The following is a 19,369-nucleotide window of genomic DNA, read 5'->3' on the forward strand; positions in this document are numbered from 1 at the left end:
CTGAAATAGCAAAATAGGTGGTTAAAGCAATAATTCAGGGAGGTACCTTAGTAAAATGCACAGCTAACAGTCAGTTGACAACAGTTAAGTACTTGAATACCAGCAACTTATGTATTAGTAGGTCTTATACTAGATATAAAGCAATGACTAAAATACTACCTACACAAGATGATAATACAATAATTGCAATTACATCAAAGATCTTAAGGTCTTAAATTTCTAAAACTTAACAGTGAAAGACTTAATATTTAAAGCCAGCTAGTAAAGACACACAGGGAGCTGATCTCTCTCACCTTTCACAGCCACAGCCCAATGTCCCTTGTCTCTCACCCTCTGAGGAGTGGCCTCCTGAGCAGGTGTCCCCACTGGAGAGGAGAAGGTCCAGCAGCCTCCTGGGGACAGTGTCCAGGAGTGTCCCTGATCAAAGATCACACCAGGCCTTTAGAGAATGAAGTGATTTACTGCTGGCATTACATGACTTCACCAGACCTCCAAAATCTCTCATTGGAGAAGAACATGAAAACACTGGAGAAACCTCAAGCAGGCCCGTTTCTCAGCAAGCAAACTCTTTTGTTTCTCTTTTTTGTTGTTATTTTGTCTCCCTTTTGGGCCTAGTTATGGCCAGGCCAGGCTCCCTGTTCTGCAACACAGGAGAGCAGCTGGAGTTACAGACATCAGCCTGGCCTTCTGTTTGTGCCTTCAAGGTTTTGTTTCCAGCTCAGAGCTTGCTTGGCCCTTTCCTTTGCCATGGGAATCTTTCCACTCCAGGCCAGGGGCTGTGAAACTGAGAGCAATTGGATCACAAAGGGAAACTGAGGCAGGCACACAGAGGTGGAGCATCCTGCTGCAGTCTTCTGCTCAGTAAGGGGTTATCCCACTTTGTACACCCCCTTTAGACCTTATACTGCACCAGTTTACACTGCTGGAGACAGAACACAATACTGGGAATTGAAGGGAGGCTTATTAATAATTTCCTTCCCAGACACACACACACACAGAGCAAAACAAGAGCCCATGGGACACTTAGCTGGAAAGTCACAAGGAGCTGAGCACAGTGTCCAGCACAGGTCGTACCCAGCTGTCCAGGGAAAGAAGCAGTTTGTTTACCTTCATTGCACACCCAGTTTTTTCCCTTTGTCTTCCACTTTAAACACTGTTCAACCCAGCTGGGAAGCTCCAGGGGCTGCTGGGAGCTCAGCTCTGCTAAATTGGGTTGATGGGAGAGGCAGCAACAGCTGAGCTGCTGCTCCTCTGATTCCTGGATGTACCTCCCAGTAATTCTTCATTGCTTCCACCTGGGCCTTGAGCACTGCAGGGTCACTGCTCTCTATTTCTTGTAAACTCTTACTCTTTATATCTACTTTCCTTCATTCCAGTCTTTTTCCAATTTCTCTTTGAAATGTGACTCTGCTGAGCTTCTTTAGGCTCCAATTTTCTGCTTCTCTGTTTCTTAGGGTTCTGCCAGGAGGCTCCTTCAGTTTGCACAGTAACAAGAAGCTAAGCTAGCAAAGGCAATCTGCTCTTGGGCCCTAATGATCCCAGCTGAGGGAGTTTTGTGATCTCAGACAGCTAGATATAAAAGCACAGAGTAGGGATATAGATTTAAGTTTCCTGTATTTCAGACTGGGTTTTCATCACTAGCTAACTTTCTGCCTCTGAGCTGTTCCCCTGTTGCTGTACACTAGTATTCTCTCTTTACTTCTCCATATTATGTAGAGTTACAGCATAATCTAATAGTCCCCTTTTTATTTTTTTAATGGTATATGGAATTACAACAGTAAAAACCCAGGGAAAGGCAGGGGAAGTTAGGATGAGCTACTAAAATATTTTTGGACTGGCTATTTAGTACTCTATACTGATCTGGAAAAATTTATACAAGGGTTGGGCAGTTGTTTCACACCTGATTCCTTGTAAAGATTAAATGGGACACACAGGCAAGCTCTGCATGTTGTAAGCAGTTTCCTAATGAATAAATCCATAGGCATTGTATAAACACAGTCTGTAAGAGCACAACATGCATCTACAGATCTCCAAGATAAGGGGGTGGTTTGTTCCAGTGCTTTGCAGAAGCTGCATTACCCCAAAACACAGCAGAAATCAAACAGAGGGATGTTCTTTGGATGCAACAAGAAGAGTTTATTGGGAGAAAAAGGTGGACATTTGAAGCAAAGCTAAGGAAAAATACAAGATAGTTCTGAAAAGAGCCAACTTAATAATCTGCATCAAAGTGATTTCTTCTTCACACGTTGTTCTGTCTGGCTTCAAGTTTCAACTGGGCTGGGCTGGTCTCAGTGTGAGGTGACATCGTGGATCTTTCCTATTAAACATCCAGTTACCAAAGAAAAAAGTGCAGGGTCCCAAACCACCAAAACCATACACGGAGCAGTTTGCAATGGTACTGGTGCTTTTGTGCTTTAAGAGGGAGAGACAGATCTTGCATAGTCAGTAATTTGGTTTCTAAGAATGGAAAAGACCCTTTTTAAAGAAAACTGCCATGAAAAGCAAATAGAGCATAGGAGGGGAAAGCAGAAGGGCAGTTCCCGTGGGTGCTGAGCAGCACCCAGAGGTTCCTGCTGCTTCAGAGAGCTGTGTTCCTCAGGTCAGCTGTATCTTCAGGTCTTGCCATCAGTTCCCCTGCTGTTCCTCCTGCTCTCCACACCTTCTGCCACGCTCAGCAAGGCCCACAGCCCCCGTGGCGCTGGCTCCAGAGCTGGCTGGAGGAGGAGGAGGAAGACAAGTAGTCCCCGTAGACAAGGGACCCCTGCAGGCCCCTGGGCAGCTGGGGGACTGAGCTGCCCACAAAGCTCTCCTGAGGGCAGGAGCTGAGGATGGGGCCTGGGAAGGTGATGACCACGGGGGGTGGGTGAACCACAGCACAGGAGTCCTGACAGGAGGTGACACAGGGCTGGTTCCAGGCACAAGTCATGGGCCGGGGACAGGTCACCTCGCAGGGGGGGAAGCAGCGGGAGCTGAGCTGCTGGTTGCAGAAGGACATCCTGTGGGCAGGGAGGTGGACCTGCAAGACACGGCAGGGCTGGAGTCAACCCACTGCCCACCAGCCACCACGCAGCCCCCCCAGCTCTGCCTCGCCAGCAGCAGGGAGGGCTCAGGAGGTGCCTCAGGGAGCTGCTCTGCTGAGCTCGGGGGCTTCTTCTCTCTTTTTCTCTCCCCTCTTCCCTACCCTCTTTTCTCCCTCCTTCTCTCCCTCCCTCCTTCTGTGCTCTCCAGGCTCTCTGGGGGCTGAGCTCTGTCCCAGCCAGCTGGGAAGCTGCTTCCAGGTGCACCAGCCTGTTCACCCTCAGCTGAAGAGTCCAAGCACCTGGACCCAACCCCATCTTGGCTGAGCCTCTCCAACCTGGTGCAGCAGCTGCAGCTCAGTTTGGACAGAGCTGCCCACCCCTCCAGGGAGAATAAAAAAGGTTTTCATGCAAAGGTACAGGCTGGCAGACCGTGTGTGCCAGAGTTAGTTAAAAATAAAACAAACCCATAGCACCTAAAGAGGAAAAAGATCATGAAGGAGTCGGACTTACTTGGATCAACGAAGAGGAGAAGTGAGGAGCTGTGGTCTGAGGACTTCTGAGCCAGAAGCCCTTATAAACCATCTCTTGGATTGCCTGGGGGGGTTGAGACATCCTTCATGTTTCACACTTATTTTGTTACAAAATCACTGCACGTCACTCCCCAGGATGCTCTGATTATTTTATTCATCTTTGGACAATTATCAGTTTCTTCCAACACCCTCTTGTTTCCTCCTTAATCCTTGGGAAGCGGTTTCACTTCCTGCAGCATTTTGCTGATTTTACCAACATGGCAAAAATGTTGGAAAACTACTTTATTTACACAAGTGCTCCTCACAATCAGCATTTTTCAAGCCCTCCTCAGTATCTCAAGAAGTGCAACACGCTCTGGGCTGATTTGCTTCTCTAAATCCCTGCTGACTTTGAGCTGAAACACTGTAGGGCTCATCCTTGGAATAAAGATGTTGGATTTACTCCATGTGCCTTGTTCCTCATCCCAGCTACACACCACAGGTCTGATACAGACACACTGAAGCACAGAAGCTGTTTGTTTTGTAAACTCTTTCAGATCATCTATATTTTCTTTTGCCTCAGGACAGAAAACCACATCTCCACATTCCCTCTAGTGTCCCTCTGAAGCCTTTGCAACCTGATTTCTGCTGGCCAGCACATCCTTCTGGCTGGGGTGATGTTGTGACAATGTGATGTGAGGAAAACCCTTCAATAACCATTAAAATAGTGTATGTGGGGGGTGTTTGGTTGGGTTTTTGTTTGGTGTGGGGGTGTTTGTTTTGATGAAACTTGGATATGAGTAGAACAGAGCAAAACAGTCCTTTAAAGCCCCACAGAGGACCAGGATGCTTTATTCCTTGTTACAGACCACCCGAATTTGGGGTCCAGCCCCATGTGCTTCCTTTTGTCTCCAGGGACAGAGCCTGCTGCAAGAGAAGCCCCTGTGGCTGGAAGCAGAAGGAGCTGGACACAGAGTTCTTGACTTCTGCTGGAGATGGTTGCAACTCTGCACCTCACCCAGGTGTTTGCAGTGTCCTCAGTGATTCAAGGTCCCATCACCTACCTGCAGCAGGACAGAAAAGGGATTAAAAGTCTTGCACATTCCTTGACATTCCCAGAGAAAATTTAATAATGGTTCCTAAGAAGGTAACAAAATACTTGGAGTTAAAATACTGCCATGAACATGGATTGTGAAAACAACTTTGTAAACAGAAGCCTCAGTTTATGTAAGATTAAAATAATTAATAGTCATATTGCAAAGCTAAGGAAATCAGCTGGGTGATTTCTAAGGAGGAGTCTGAGAGATCCTGAGGAAAACGTGGGCTGAGCAACACATGTTAACAGTGAGAAAACTATTTGCATGATTGAGGAGACGAGGAGTGTGTAATCTGTGTGTTTGGGAGCTTATTAAGATCTTGTTCATGAGGTGTCACAGCCCAGCAGGAACCCAAGGACCGGTATAAAAAGGGCTCCCAGCACAGGGAGCTCAAACAGCTGCTCCTCACTTCTCCTCTTTGGTGTCTTGAGTAAGTTTGAACTCAACTGCTTTTTCTTTGAACATTGTGCTTGAGTAGGTTTAACTGAATTGCTCAGAAATGCTCTGTCTTGCTGATGTCTCTTTTCCCTTGAAATCACTCCCCTTCTGCAGGCTCTGGGAGGTGGAATGAGTGGGGTTTGCTGCACAACCTGGTGGTGGGTGATGAACAGCTTGTTTGCCGCTTGGGGGTGGTCAGCTTGGGCAGTGCTGGGCATCTGGAGAACCTGGGAGGGAGGGAGGGAAGGAGGGAGAAAAGGGGGGAGAAGAAGTCCCCAAGCTCAGCAGAGCAGCTCCCTGAGGCACCTCCTGAGCCCTCCCTGCTGCTGGCGAGGCAGAGCTGGGGGGGCTGCGTGGTGGCTGGTGGGCAGTGGGTTGACTCCAGCCCTGCCGTGTCTTGCAGGTCCACCTCCCTGCCCACAGGATGTCCTTCTGCAACCAGCAGCTCAGCTCCCGCTGCTTCCCCCCCTGCGAGGTGACCTGTCCCCGGCCCATGACTTGTGCCTGGAACCAGCCCTGTGTCACCTCCTGTCAGGACTCCTGTGCTGTGGTTCACCCACCCCCCGTGGTCATCACCTTCCCAGGCCCCATCCTCAGCTCCTGCCCTCAGGAGAGCTTTGTGGGCAGCTCAGTCCCCCAGCTGCCCAGGGGCCTGCAGGGATCCCTTGTCTATGGGGACTACTTGTCTTCCTCCTCCAGCCAGCTCTGGAGCCAGCGCCACGGGGGCTGTGGGCCTTGCTGAGCGTGGCAGAAGGTGTGGAGAGCAGGAGGAACAGCAGGGGAACTGATGGCAAGACCTGAAGATACAGCTGACCTGAGGAACACAGTTCTCTGAAGCAGCAGGAACCTCTGGGTGCTGCTCAGCACCCACGGGAACTGCCCTTCTGCTTTCCCCTCCTATGCTCTATTTGCTTTTCATGGCAGTTTTCTTTAAAAAGGGTCTTTTCCATTCTTAGAAACCAAATTACTGACTATGCAAGATCTGTCTCTCCCTCTTAAAGCACAAAAGCACCAGTACCATTGCAAACTGCTCCATGTATGGTTTTGGTGGTTTGGGAGCCTGCACTTTTTTCTTTGGTAACTGGATGTTTAATAGGAAAGATCCACGATGTCACCTCACACTGAGACCAGCCCAGCCCAGCTGAAACTTGAAGCCAGACAGAAGAACAACGTGTGAAGAAGAAATCACTTTGATGCAGATTATTAAGTTGGCTCTTTTTCAGAACTATCTTGTATTTTTCCTTAGCTTTGCTTCAAATGTCCACCTTTTTCTCCCAATAAACTCTTCTTGTTGCATCCAAAGAACATCCCTCTGTTTGATTTCTGCTGTGTTTTGGGGTAATGCAGCTTCTGCAAAGCACTGGAACAAACCACCCCCTTATGTTGGAGATCTGTAGATGCATGTTGTGCTTGATGGCAAGACCTGGAGATGCAGCTGAGCTGTGAAGGTCTCCAAAGCCCTTGCTGCCCTCGACTCCCAGCTAATCCATTGGCACTTCTGGGTTCTGCTCAGCACCCACAGGAACTGCTTTTCTGCTCATGCTTCTGATGCTCTTTTTTCTTGTGATGTTACTTTGCACCTGCAGTGGTTTCTCAAAAAATGCTTTTCCCAATCTGACAGTGAGAAATGGGGTCGTTTGTGCTTTAGCCTCTCTGTTAATATTTTCTGTTTAACATTCAACCTAAGAGATGTAACAAAATGTGTATCAAAGAAGTTGCTTTGCCCTCCGACGTGTTGTGCTTTTGTAGTCAACAAAACTTTCCTGGCTGTAAAGCAGAATTTGGTTGGCAAAATCAGGTTTTTTGTGGGGTACAAAGAGAACCTTGTGTGAAACCTTCATTCCCTGTTGAAGAACTGCTTGCAATCAGGTCTGAGAAACTGGAAACATTCCCTCAACTGCACCAGTTTGTTATTAGTGTAAATGCCATTTCTTATTCCTAATAAAAATCTTGCTGCATCCTGATACCAGCATGGCCTTCTGGTTTTATTCCAGCCTTTCTTCACATCTCTCTCCCTTACATACCTTTCTTAGGTGATGATTATAAATGCACCCACATGCATAGGGCTAGGATATGTCCCTTGCAATGAATGACTCCTCCTTCCCAGCAGCTAGAACTGGGAAATATAAATTAAAACAAATATCTTCACTTGATTTATGTCCATTCTTTATAACCATGGGGTTGTGGTGCACATGGAGCTGCCTTGGTGTCTGTGATGGTGATCATAGTATGGTTGGGGTTGGAGGGACCTTCAAGAGCATCTAGATCCCACCCCCTGCATGGGCAGGGACACCTCCCACCAGCCCAGGCTGCGCCAAGCCCCATCCAACCTGCCCTTCAACACTGCCAGGGATGGGGCAGCCACAGCTTCCCTGGGCAACCTGGGCCAGGCTCTCCCCACCCTCAGAGTGAAGAATTTCCTCCCAATGTCTAAGCACAAACAATTCTGGAATTCAAGGAAGATTTATTTCTTTTTGAAAATCAAAACCTCCAAGAAAAAAAGCTGCTGGAAACTGGAGAACCCCTCTGCTCCCAAGAGAGCTGGGGACAGGTTGGTGTCCCCTTGGTAAAAACCAATCAACCCTACAGAAGACACTTTCTTGACAGCAATGCTACCTGAGGAGGTCCCGGACAGGAAGCAGCAATTCTGAGCTGGACATGGCACCACGGGTTTCCAGACCAGCTGAGGGGGTGCCAGCACTTCAGCTCAGAGACAGGAATTCACCTGGTCTGCAGGTGTCTGAGATGACCCGTTTCCTCAGCCTGAGTCTCTCCCAGCCAAGCCACCAGAGCGCAGTGCTGAGTCCAGCTCTGTCCTCTGCCCACTCCAGGGACACAGCTTCAGGTGCTCACATCTCCAACAGCCCCACTTTCTGGCTTGAATTCTAGACATAGCAAAGCATACATACTTTTAAGACCTTAGAAATCCTGGTCCTCAAACAAAAAGTGCTTCCCAGCACCTCCTTGAGGGCAGCTCCTCCTTTCTCACAGCATTTCCTTCTCTGCCACAGCTCATCCACTCCTGTGCTGCTCTTTGATCCCTCCCAGGGAGTAGGAGAGATGCCAGCACCACCTGGGTGTGCTGCTTTCCAGATGAGACAAAACCCACCCGCGCTGGATGAGGAGCACTTGGATGAGTGATCCCAAGGTATCCACCGTGGGCTGGGCAGAATTGTCCAGGAGTAGCTGGGCACCTTGAGCAGAGTTGGATTTCAGTTAGAAACTGAAACAAAAAATGTTCTTGTGCTAGTTCAGTTCTGGAGCCCTGAATATAAGAAGGACATAGAGCTCCTGGAGAGAGTCCAGAGGAGGCCACAGGGATGATCCCAGGGCTGGAGCAGCTCTGGAGCCAGGCTGGGAGAGTTGGGATGTTGAGCCTGGAGAGGAGAAGGCTCCAGGGAGAGCTTAGAGCAGCTTCCAGTGCCTGAAGGGGCTCCAGGAAAGCTGGGGAGGGGCTTGGGACAAGGGCAGGGAGGGATGGGATGAGGGGGGTGGATGAAAACTGGCAGAGGGAGCTGGAGGTTGGAGATAAGGAGGGAATTCTTGAATGTGAGGGTGGGGAGAGCCTGGGCCAGGTTGCCCAGGGAAGCTGTGGCTGCCCCATCCCTGGCAGTGTTGAAGGGCAGGTTGGATGGGGCTTGGAGCAGCCTGGGCTGGTGGGAGGTGTCCCTGCCCATGCAGGGGGGTGGATCTAGATGATCTTGAAGGTCCCTTCCAACCTTCACCATCCTATGATTCTATGATTCTATTCTGGATTGTGATGTTCATCAAGCCAGCCAGGAAGAGTTTTACTCAGGCTTCTAAATAAACAAAGCAAAATCAATTCATGGACATTTTTGCTTGTATGTTTGGATGTCTTTTCTGATGGAGATGCAATAAAATTATGGACTTGACATAGAAATATTTAATGCTGATTTAATAAATGGGTTTAATGATTGTTTGTGTCTCATGGACCCATGTCTGTCACAGCACTGATGTGATTTGTCACACAAGAAATATTAGCAGACAAGGTCCTTATGTCACGTTAACTTGGTTTTTCTGGAGTTATCTCTGAATGTTTTACACCATTATTTGCACTGGCAGAAATGGCTGCGAATGGTTCAAGTCAGTAAAGTGCATGAAACTTCCACTATATTAAGGAAAAAACACCCCACAAAAACAACATTCAGAAGCTTCTTTGTGGGTTTGTAAAATTCTACAAGTAATTCATGTGGTTGCAACCATGAACAACATGAGTCAAAAGAAGCAGTTTGGGGTGTCAGCAGGATTGATAGGAGGATGTATCTTCCTTTGCCCTTCCAGGAGGACAGGATGGTGAGATGAGGGGCGAATCTCCAAGAATTATGTCATGAGTGTGTTGGTACCTGTAGATACATGTCCCCACTGTCATCACCTGCTTTCAGGCAGAGTGAAACCAGGTGTGGTTGGGGCAGGAGAGGCAGAGCAGGTGGGTTGTTTCCCCACAAACTCTTCTTCCCTTTGTTTCTATTCCTGTTGGTGTGAATCATCTACCGTAAACTATCAGCAGATTGCAGGGTGGCTCTGCAGACATTGCTTGGAAGCAACACTGAAAGGAAACCCCAAGGCCACCCTGGAAAAGAGGCTTCTTCCGCCTTCTTGGTGGGTCACCTGTCAGCATTGCACGGCAGTTTTGGGAACAGGTACTCAATGCCCACAGTCAAACTGCAATAAAATGAACATTTTGAAACTAAAAGTCTGGTGGTTCCTCAAAATCAGGCACTCAGCCTCCAGTTCCCTTGGAGGGGATGGGTTTTAGAAGGGAAGAACTCATCTTCTGGAGGTTGCAGACAAGTTCCTAAGTGATGTCAGCTTGGATACACCAAAGGGATAGACTTTGTTGGAAACAGTTTTATCAGCAAGTATTTGAAGAACTGAAGGCTGGATCTGAGGAAGACATCTGCTGAGTGAGCAGCCAATCTCCTGCATCAGCTGAATCTGCACTTTAAGATTCCAGCCCAAGTTTGTCCTAGGGTGATGCATGGCTTCTCTCCCTGACCTTTTCATTCCAAACCATGAATCGTTCATCACTCAGGAGCCCTGAGATCTTCAGCAATGATCCAACGGAGTCTCTGACTGTGAAAGCCTGACATGAACCTCTCATTGAGGGACTTTTTACAAGGGCATGTAGCAAGAGGACAATGGAGAATTGATTAAAACTAGCAGAGAGGAGATTGAGGTTGGATATTAGGAAGAAATTCTAGAGTGTGAGGGTGGGAGACTCTGGGCCAGGTTGCCCAGGGAAGCTGTGGCTGCCCCATCCCTGGCAGTGTTGAAGGGCAGGTTGGATGGGGCTTGGAGCAGCCTGGGCTGGTGGGAGGTGTCCCTGCCCATGCAGGGGGTTGAATCTAGATGATTTTTAAGGTCCCTTCCAACCCAAAACATTCCATGATTGTCTGAGCCTCCTGTCCCCCATGTCAGGGCTGGATAAGAGCAGCTCCCTGATTGTGGGTTGCTCCACCTGTACTTTCAAAGCTTGAAGTAGGACATGTGCTTTGTGTTTGTTTCTAGACCAGGAGGATGGAGACATTCCCCATTTCCAAAGCTCTAACTCAAGAGGAAGGTGCCTGTGGAGCCTGATGTGCCTCATATCAGTCTCGTTGGAATGAATGTGCCTGGGGATGATGAGATAAATTGCACAAGGCCCCCAAATGGAGCATGACCTGGAAAAGTGGGGCAGCATCTCAAGTGGGTCAGCATAACGTGTTTATGGATCAACTTCTGAGCAATCTTTGCTCCATGAGGCAATCGAGAAGTTGGAAAAAGCAATAAAAGGAAAAATAAAAGAGTAATGAGAAGAATGCAACAGTAATCATCACTGCTGAGCCCAATCATTGCATTAGCTGGGGCAGTTACAGGTGGAGTGAATTTTTGTTTGCTAATGCATCTGGGCATCATACATGAAGAATGTTTCATACCCTCCTGATTGCCTAAGAAAAGCCATAAAAACCCTCACACTTCTGGGCTGCTCTCACCCTTCCTGCCAACTTGCTCCTTGCTGTGCCAAGGTAAGTCTGAGCCTGGTGCTATCAAGGTGTTGCTTTAACACTGCAGGATTTTAGCTGAAACCAAACTGTGATTCTTAGAAATGTTGGATGGTTTGTTTCAGAAAGGGCACATCCAGTAGCAGGTTGTGAAAAGGCAGGAAAGGGGTTTTAGAGCAGTTGAAACTTTGGACTGTGCAAGCTTGTTTATATTGAGATTTGGAATCACAGAATCATGGAATGGTTTGGGTTGGAAGGGACCTTAGAGATCAATTAATTTCAACCCAAGCTTCAGTGAATTGAGTGAATTCCTGGTTCCTGACCATCCTGCCTCTGTGTTCTCATGGACTTGCAGTGGTGGCTGCCAGGAAAGGTTAACTCTGGGTCTCAGGCTGAACTAGGAACCCACCATTTACAATCATGTTTTGTCCTGTTCTTTGCAGTTATTTCTGAATGAATTTGAAGCCTGTCATACTTTCCATTCTGTGCTTGTTATTGTCAGGAATTTATTCCTTTGCTTTATTCCCAGCTTTGCATTTTATGGGTTTTAGTGAGACTGAGAGAGATCAGAAGTTGCTGGAAGTAATTTTTGGGAGTGACCAAGTGGTCTTATGGCTTAAGAAAAGGACTCCTCAAAATTGCACACAGTTCCTGGCTCTGCCAGTCATCTCTCAGGGTTGTCTTTAGCAGGTCATTTGGGACCACATCCACAGGAGTCCCAGTTATCCTGATACTACATTCCCACCCAGGTGTGGGATATTCTGCCAAGCCAACTCTCTTTAGGAGCTCTTCATGGTGGCTGCTGCTTGTTTTGTCCGTGCACAGAGCAGGCAGGGGATCCCCAGTGCCAGCTGCAGTATCTGAACCACCAGGGCCAACCAGGCCTGAATTTTAACTCCTGTTGCCTCACCAAATGGCTCTGGGCATTCACTTCTCAGCCTCAGTTACCTCTTCCCCAAAGCTGGAATAACCAGGACCTGACTCATCCAGCTGTGATGATGCCAGGGTGCAGAAGATGGTGTTGCCATGAGCCAGTGTTCCTGGCTTCAAACAGGGATGATGGAAAGGAGAAATGGTAAAGGAGAGAGGGATAGCTTGAGTTCAAATACACAATTTCATTGATTGCTAATGATGTATCAAATTGATTGCCTAATTAGGAGTCAAAAGAAATGGAGATTCTTCTGAGGGAAAGGAGGAGGGCTTGAGGAGATGAAAAAAGGGACATGGCTGCTCAGACAAACTGAAATCTTCATCCTCTGTCTGGTCTTTCTGCTCTCTTATTCTTACCCTTCCAAGCACAATCTCCAGTATACTGGTACCTGAGTCTTCAGCCTTGTGTGGTCTGGGTGTTGTGTGTTTCAGACCTGTCTCCACTCCCAGAAGATGTCCTCCTACAGGCAGAAGATCAGCTCCCTCTGCTTCCCCCCCTGTGAGGTGACCTGCCCACAGCCCATTGCAAGTGCCTGGAACCAGCCCTGTGTTACCTCCTGTGGAGACTCCAGAGCTGTGATTTACCCACCACCCGTGGTCATGACCTTCCCAGGACCCATTCTCAGCTCCTGCCCTCAGGAGAGCTTCGTGGGCAGCTCAGCACCATCCAGAAGTGGGAGCTTATTTGGATCCATGAGCTCTCAGGGTGGCTTTTTTGGCTCTAGGAGCTTGTACAATTATGGGAGGTCATATTCTTCCTATGGATCCCTTGGTTATGGTTTTGAGAGCTGCAGACCATGTTAAATGAGCAATGAATAAGGAGCAAGGATCACCCACCCCAGAGGAAGATGTGCCACCACAAACCCTGACACTGACCTTCCCTTTCTGGAGCATCACTGAAAATAACACTTGCAGTTTTCAAACCAGAGATTTAATTTAGTTTCTTCACTATTCTTTCCAGTGGCTTCTGACAATAATGGCCCCAAAATCATTATATCAATGTTCTTTTCCTGGTTGAATGTGGGATGAGATTGTGTAAGTCTTCCCCATGGCATGAAAAGAGTGATGGATGTTGAGTGTGTAGCTCTGGGGCAATTCTTTGCTTGCAGCCTTTAATGAGACCCTGGCAATACTTTCCCCCCATTTTCCACTCTTAAGAAGATCTTTTACTTCTTTCTTTCTCATTAAATTATTGTGCATCAAAGTTCTGAGCTTGCTTGTTGTGGTTTGGTTTTTTTCCCCACCGTTTTTTGTTTACGTAGCATTTCAGGTGAGCACCCATCTCTCTTGTGGAACATGACAGTCCTTGCTTTCTCTCCCCACCTCGGCTTGGAAGGTGATCAGGTCCTCTCTGCAGGAGCAAGCACCGTGTTTGTCCTCTGCACAAAAGCAATTTCATGCTGGATAAACATGTTTTGTAACCTTTACAACCACATTTTGGAATTGCCCCCAGGGTGGGTGTGGTCACAATGTGTTTTTGCTACATGCTTGCAAAGAAAGTTAAACACCCCAGTAACTTTTGGAGCTCTTCCCTGTGTCTCTACTTGCCCGAGGCTCCAATTTGAAGACATTCCCCATCCAGGAGTTTTCTGATATATTTCATTGTTTAAAAATAGCATGGAACCATCTGTGGGTAGAACTTCCCTCTAAATCCCCGACAGGAATTTTGAATCGAACTGCAAATCTTTGCTGAAACTCTTTGAGTCCTTTCAATTTACCTTCTAAATCCTTGGCAACCCCAGTTAAAATCAATAAAAGAACAATTCTTCTGTCTTCCCTGCAGGGCAACACATCCAGGCCAAATGATAAGTTCCATCTCAGGAACTTCACAGCTAAATTCCAGGCTACAGGTGACCACGGATACTGGGCATGCTGGGCCCTGCTCTGTGTTCCAGGCTGCCCAGAGTGACCTGTAGGGCTGTTTTTCTAATGAAGCAATTTGCATATCATTAGCATAGCTGTTAAGAGGCGTTCACCCCGTGATGGACCTAACTAAAGACACTGCTCAACACTTCTGCTCTTCCCTGTGTGAAGCTGCTCTTCTTAGGAGTAGCAGCAGTGCACCCACAAGCTTCCCGGTACTTGAGCAAGATAATTCCAGGAAAACCCCAGTCTTGGGCTGGAGAAATTTGTTGGGACAGGAGAAAGGATGTGGCAATGGCTTCAGAGGGTTTGTTGGAGGTGTGACTTGGCTTGTAAAACCAACTGAAATGAGATGAGGCTACAACAAGGCAGCCAGGCAACACCTCTGTCTTGTTAGGATGTGTCTGGAGGCTTTGGGTTGTTCTCCTGCTCCCTCTGTCTCCAGTGCACTGCAGGATTCTTCTTGGAGTCACCAGGATGCTGTCAAAACCCCCCAGTCCTTATTTGTGAGGCATCAGAGCCCTAAAGCAACCAGAGCAGGTATTTTCACTTCCATGTGAAAAGGTTCAAGTGGACGTGAAGGTTTTATGTGAAGAGGGTGAAGCTGAACATGAGGAAAAACATCTTTGCTGTGAGGGTACCAGAACACTGGGACAGGCTGCCCAGAGAGGTGGTGGAGTCTCCTTCTCTGGAAACATTCTTAACCCATCTGGATGTGTTCCTCTGGGATCTGCTGTGGAGGACCCTGCTCTGGCAGGGAGCTGGACTAGATGATCTCCAGAGGTGCCTTCCAACCCTGATGACTCTGTGACTTGATGTAAGTGTAATCATAGAATAGAGTAACAGAATCATAGAATGCTAAAGGTTGAGAGGGACCTTAAAGATCATCAGGATCCAGCCACCCTGCATGGGCAGGGACACCTCCCACCAGCCCAGGATGCACAAGCCTCATCCAAACTGACCTTGAACACCTCCAGGGATGGGGCAGCCACAACCTCCCTGGGCAACCTGTCCCAGTGCCTTCCTACCCTCACAGTGAAGAATTTCTTCCTGATGTCCAAACTAAATCTCCCCTTTCACTTTAAAACCATTACCCCTTGTCCTACCATTGCCTTCTCTGATGAAAAGCCCCTCCCCAGCTTTCCTGGAGCCCCTTCAGGCACTGGAAGGTGCTCTAAGGTCTCCCTGGAGCCTTCTCTTCTCTAGGCTGAACACCCCAACTCTCCCAGCCTGTCTCCAAAGAAGAGCTGCCCCAGCCCTTGGATCATACTCGTTGCCTCCTCTCGACCCTTCCCAACAGGTCCAGATGAACAGACAATCATCATAGAAGAGAATTAATTTTCATGGCAGACCAGTTCACACCTCATGCAGACACGAGATGGGAGGGACACCAGCTCCTGGTTATCACAATAATCTGGAAGCAGTGCTGAGATCTTGACAGTCTGGTGGCCCCATGAAGGCCACATCTGACTGTGAGCTCTCCCACGGTTCTTGGGCAGCCATGGGCAGTCCAGGCTGTTGCAAGCACCAGCAACTCAGGCTCCTGTTCCTCCTGTCAGTGGGACAAATAATTATCAAGAAAGGGAAGCACCAAGAAATGAAACCACACTGTCTCATCTTGAACTATAGAGGTCACTACACCCTCGTCTCTCCTCTCTAGGTGTGCTCTGAGGATGTGCTCACATCCTGGCACAAGGAAACGTTGCTGGTGAATGAGATGCAATCAGAAGTTGATTCATAAAGGTGTTGTAAACAGAGCCTGAAGTGCATGTCCTCCCCACGCACTAAACTGCCATCCCAGAAGGTATCTGCAGGAGTTAAGCCCTTCGTGTTTGATTTGAATAAGTGGATTCACTAACTGTTTAGTCACTACTAGAGCCTAATGGTTTTTACCCTGTTCAGACTCACATAAATAGCCTGGAGGCACAATGGCTTAACAGAACAGAACCCAAAGTATTCCCTGCTGAACACCAGCTCCTGCCAGGGTTTGGTTCTGGAGGAATGAGCACAGAGATTCCTTGTAGTCTGTCTTTCCTCTCTTCTGCAATCAGAGGGTCTGAACTGGAATGTTTCAGGTGTTTAAACAAAATGCACTGCCAGAGGAACTTGAAGAAAGGAATCCTTTTTTAGCTCATTCTTCCCTTTTACTTAAAAATCAAATGGTAAGAAGCCATGGCTTGAATCCTCAGGTCACTCTTTTTTTGGAAGTGTTCAAGGTCAGGTTGGATGTGGCTTTTGGCAACCTGATCTAGGTAGAGATGTCCCTGCCCATGGCAGGGGGGCTTAGATTAGATGATCTTTAGAAGTTCTTTCCAACCCAAACCATTCCATAACTCCATCATTCCATGACCTGTTAAATTCCCTACATCCTACACACTGGAAACAGAGACTGGATGTCAGTACTTAAATGAGGATACTGGAGAGAGGAATTAATTTCTGGGCTTGGCCAAGTGATTCTTTTGTCACCTGGGGAAAAAACTTACTAATGTTTTTATCAGTGTGGAGAATGTAGCCTTTAATCTCTGTGTAAAACATGCCTACCTGCCAAAAAGGGAAAAGAGTAACTGAGGCTGATGCTTTGTTTGTCTTCTCCATTTACTCTGAGAGCACCTGAGGGCAGGGATTGGCTTTATTCCTTGTTTGCACAGCACTGAACATGCTCCCTTGGCAGCTTGGTTACCATTTCAATTGGCAATACGAGCAGAAGCTGAGAAGCTGAGTCTCTGCTGCTACTGGGACTTGCTCTGTTACAGTTATTTCTAAGAGGGAACAGGGATTATTCCTCATTTTACTGGGCTGGAAAGGCTGAGGACTTACAAGGTGATGTAAGAGCAATGGATTAGCTGCTTGGGATGTCAGGAGTTTAAATACTGCTGAGCAATGTCAGTGCTGGAGATGGAGCATTGGACCTGTGAATTTATAGGTACAAATTTACATTTGGAAAGTCCTCTGGTCGTCATCACCTTTTTAATATTAGAATCATGAGATGGTTTGGGTTGGAAGGGACCTTAAAGACCGTCTAGATCCAACCCCCTGCATGGGCAGGGACACCTCCCACCAGCCCAGGCTGCGCCAAGCCCCATCCAACCTGCCTTTCAACACTGCCAGGGATGGGGCAGCCACAGCTTCCCTGGGCAACCTGGCCCAGGCTCTCCCCACCCTCACCCTCCACAATTCCCTCCTCATCTCCAACCTCCAGCTCCCTCTCCCAGTTTTCATCCACCCCCTCATCCCATCCCTCCCTGCCTTTGTCCCAAGCCCCTCCCCAGCTTTCCTGGAGCCCCTTCAGGCACTGGAAGCTGCTCTAAGGTCTCCCTGGAGCCTTCACTTCTCCAGGCTGAACAACCCAACTCTCAGCCTGTCTTCATAGAAGAAGTATCCAGCCCTTGGACCATCTTCATGGCCTTTTTTGGTCATGCTGAGCTCAAACAGCTGCATGAAAGCCTACAATTCTCTGCTTGGATGCTCATGGAAAGGCCCCACTGAAATAATGTTGAAATAACAATATTATGTCATATTCAACTCGTTTCTTCAGAGGGTGGAAAACTGCTGCTCAGGAGTATCATTGTAGAAATGTGTGACACTGTAAATTCAGCCTGTGCTACAATGTTCTGCAGGGCTACTGCTTAGTTAGCAGCTTGGTCCTGCCCACAGGAAGATGTGGCCCAGGGCAGGTGTGGAGGAAGGGAAACCAGAAGGTTGCTGAGTGATGCAACAAAATTTTAATGAGCAAGAAATGCCTGTGTTTGCAAAGCGAGATATCGCAGAGGATGAAATATCTGTTTCCACACAACTTCAGAGAATGTTCAACAAAATGTCCTGCTCAGAGATACTGCTGTTCTCAGCTGCCTCTCTTCTGTCTGTAGTGAAGCTACTGGTGAAGAAAAGTGATGTCCATGTGGAACAGGCTGCCTCTCCACGGTTGAAAAACATACAACGGGAAAGCCGAAACAGGCAACAGCAGCAACCAACAAACTAGAAACTGACGGGCAAGCAAAAAGCAGCAGAAAGATCAGAAATGCTCAGTGGCAGGAGCTCCATTGAGGGGCTGCAGGAATGCTGGACCTGGTTGCTCTGGGTTTGGGCCTTCAGGTGTGGCTCTTCTGAGGCCTCTGCTGCCCTTAGCAGGGCCCACAGCTGCCACGGAAGAGTCGGCTGGAGCGGCGGGAGGAGAAGGGGCCGCAGGGGCCACTGCCCAGTGAGGGCAGGACTGAGCCCCCGTATCCAAACTGGGCCCCATAGCCCAGGGAGCTCCCAGCAACGTAGGGGTTCCCAGCGCCGTAGAGGCTCCCAGCGCCGTAGAGGCCCCCCAGGCCCAGGGAGCCCCCAAAGGCGGGTGCTCCGGAGGAGCCCACCACGGCTTGCTGGGGGAAGGAGCTGAGGATGGGGCCGGGGAAGGTGACCACGACCGGAGGAGGCTGGATGAGGGCTGTGGAGTCGGGGCACTGGCGCACACAGGGCTCGTTGCAGCTGTTGGCGAGAGGCTGGGGGCAGGCGATGCCGCTGGTGGTGGTGGGGCACAGGTCGTAGCAAGACATTTCTTGGCAGGGGTGGAGTTGATCCTAAAGGACAAAGCCGAGAGCTGAGTGAAAATGAAGGCAAAGATCTACAGGAGCAACAGGTCAAGGTTTGGTGCAGGGTTGTTGGTGAACAGGCAGAAGGGTGACCAGGTGCATGAGCAAACCTGGGGACGGCATTCGTGCATTGTCCTGTCCATGGCTCTGATCTGCCTTGTCCTGTAATCCCTGCACTTGTCATATCATAGAATCATGGAATCATGGAATGGTTTGAGTTGGAATGGACCTGAAAGATCATCTAGTTCCAACCCCCTGCATGGACAGGGACACCTCCCAGCAGCCCAGGCTGCTCCAAGCCCCATCCAACCTGCCCTTCAACACTGCCAGGGATGGGGCAGCCACAGCTTCCCTGGGCAACCTGGCCCAGGGTCTCAACACCCTCACACACCAGAATTTCCTCCTCATCTCCAACCTCCAGCTCCCCTAACTTCACAGCATGTTAAAAAAAAAACAACAAGAAAAAGACAGAAAATTTAAAACTAGTCCTCACAACTCTAATGTAAGTTTAGCAATCAGTATTCTGAGCTCCACTGCAAAGACATTCTGGCATTTAGAAAGAGAAGAAATGGCATCAGACTTACCTGATGTAGAGGAGAATGTGCAGCAGAGGGAGATGGAGCAGGTCTGTGGACCTGCTCCTTTTATCCAGTTCCCCAGATTGCCTGGGGGGGGCTGAGGCAGCTGCACCCATGAAGTCATAATCACCAACCAGCCCAAATCTGAAGCACCCAGAACTTCCCAAAGTGATGAAACTCTTCGCTTGCTGTTTGCAAAATCGCCCTAAATCTCTGAAGAGCAAGATATGCACATTCCAGCTCCCAGTTCTCTTTCATCTTGAAGCCTAATTGACCAGCTTCATTGCTGGTATCATCCCACCCTGCTCCCTGGCATTGCAGGAGGAATTAAACTGGTTTTATTTATTTAGCACTTCCT

General features: G+C 48.5%; 2 protein-coding genes across 2 annotated transcripts; one reads left to right on the forward strand and one right to left on the reverse strand.

Moving 5' to 3' along the window:
• The first annotated feature begins 12,449 nt into the window (after positions 1-12,449).
• On the forward strand, positions 12,450-12,800 carry LOC127394865 (scale keratin-like). The gene has a single exon (XM_051641152.1). It carries the CDS (start codon positions 12,450-12,452, stop codon positions 12,798-12,800), a length of 351 nt encoding a protein of 116 aa, XP_051497112.1.
• A 5,180-nt stretch (positions 12,801-17,980) lies between these two features.
• LOC127394895 (scale keratin-like) lies at positions 17,981-18,400 on the reverse strand. Its single transcript, XM_051641206.1, has one exon. The coding sequence runs from the start codon at positions 18,395-18,397 to the stop codon at positions 17,981-17,983; it is 417 nt and encodes a 138-aa protein (XP_051497166.1). The 5' UTR covers positions 18,398-18,400.
• Between the last annotated feature and the right edge of the window lie 969 nt (positions 18,401-19,369).

The sequence above is a fragment of the Apus apus genome, chromosome 27, assembly GCF_020740795.1.
Source record: "Apus apus isolate bApuApu2 chromosome 27, bApuApu2.pri.cur, whole genome shotgun sequence".
Lineage (NCBI taxonomy): Eukaryota > Metazoa > Chordata > Aves > Apodiformes > Apodidae > Apus > Apus apus.

What these genes read in the sequence shown, in the direction of transcription:
- LOC127394865 (XM_051641152.1), top strand. Translation starts at nt 12,450, where the DNA reads ATGTCCTCCTACAGGCAGAAGATCAGCTCCCTCTGCTTCCCCCCCTGT.
- LOC127394895 (XM_051641206.1), bottom strand. Translation starts at nt 18,397, where the DNA reads ATGTCTTGCTACGACCTGTGCCCCACCACCACCAGCGGCATCGCCTGC.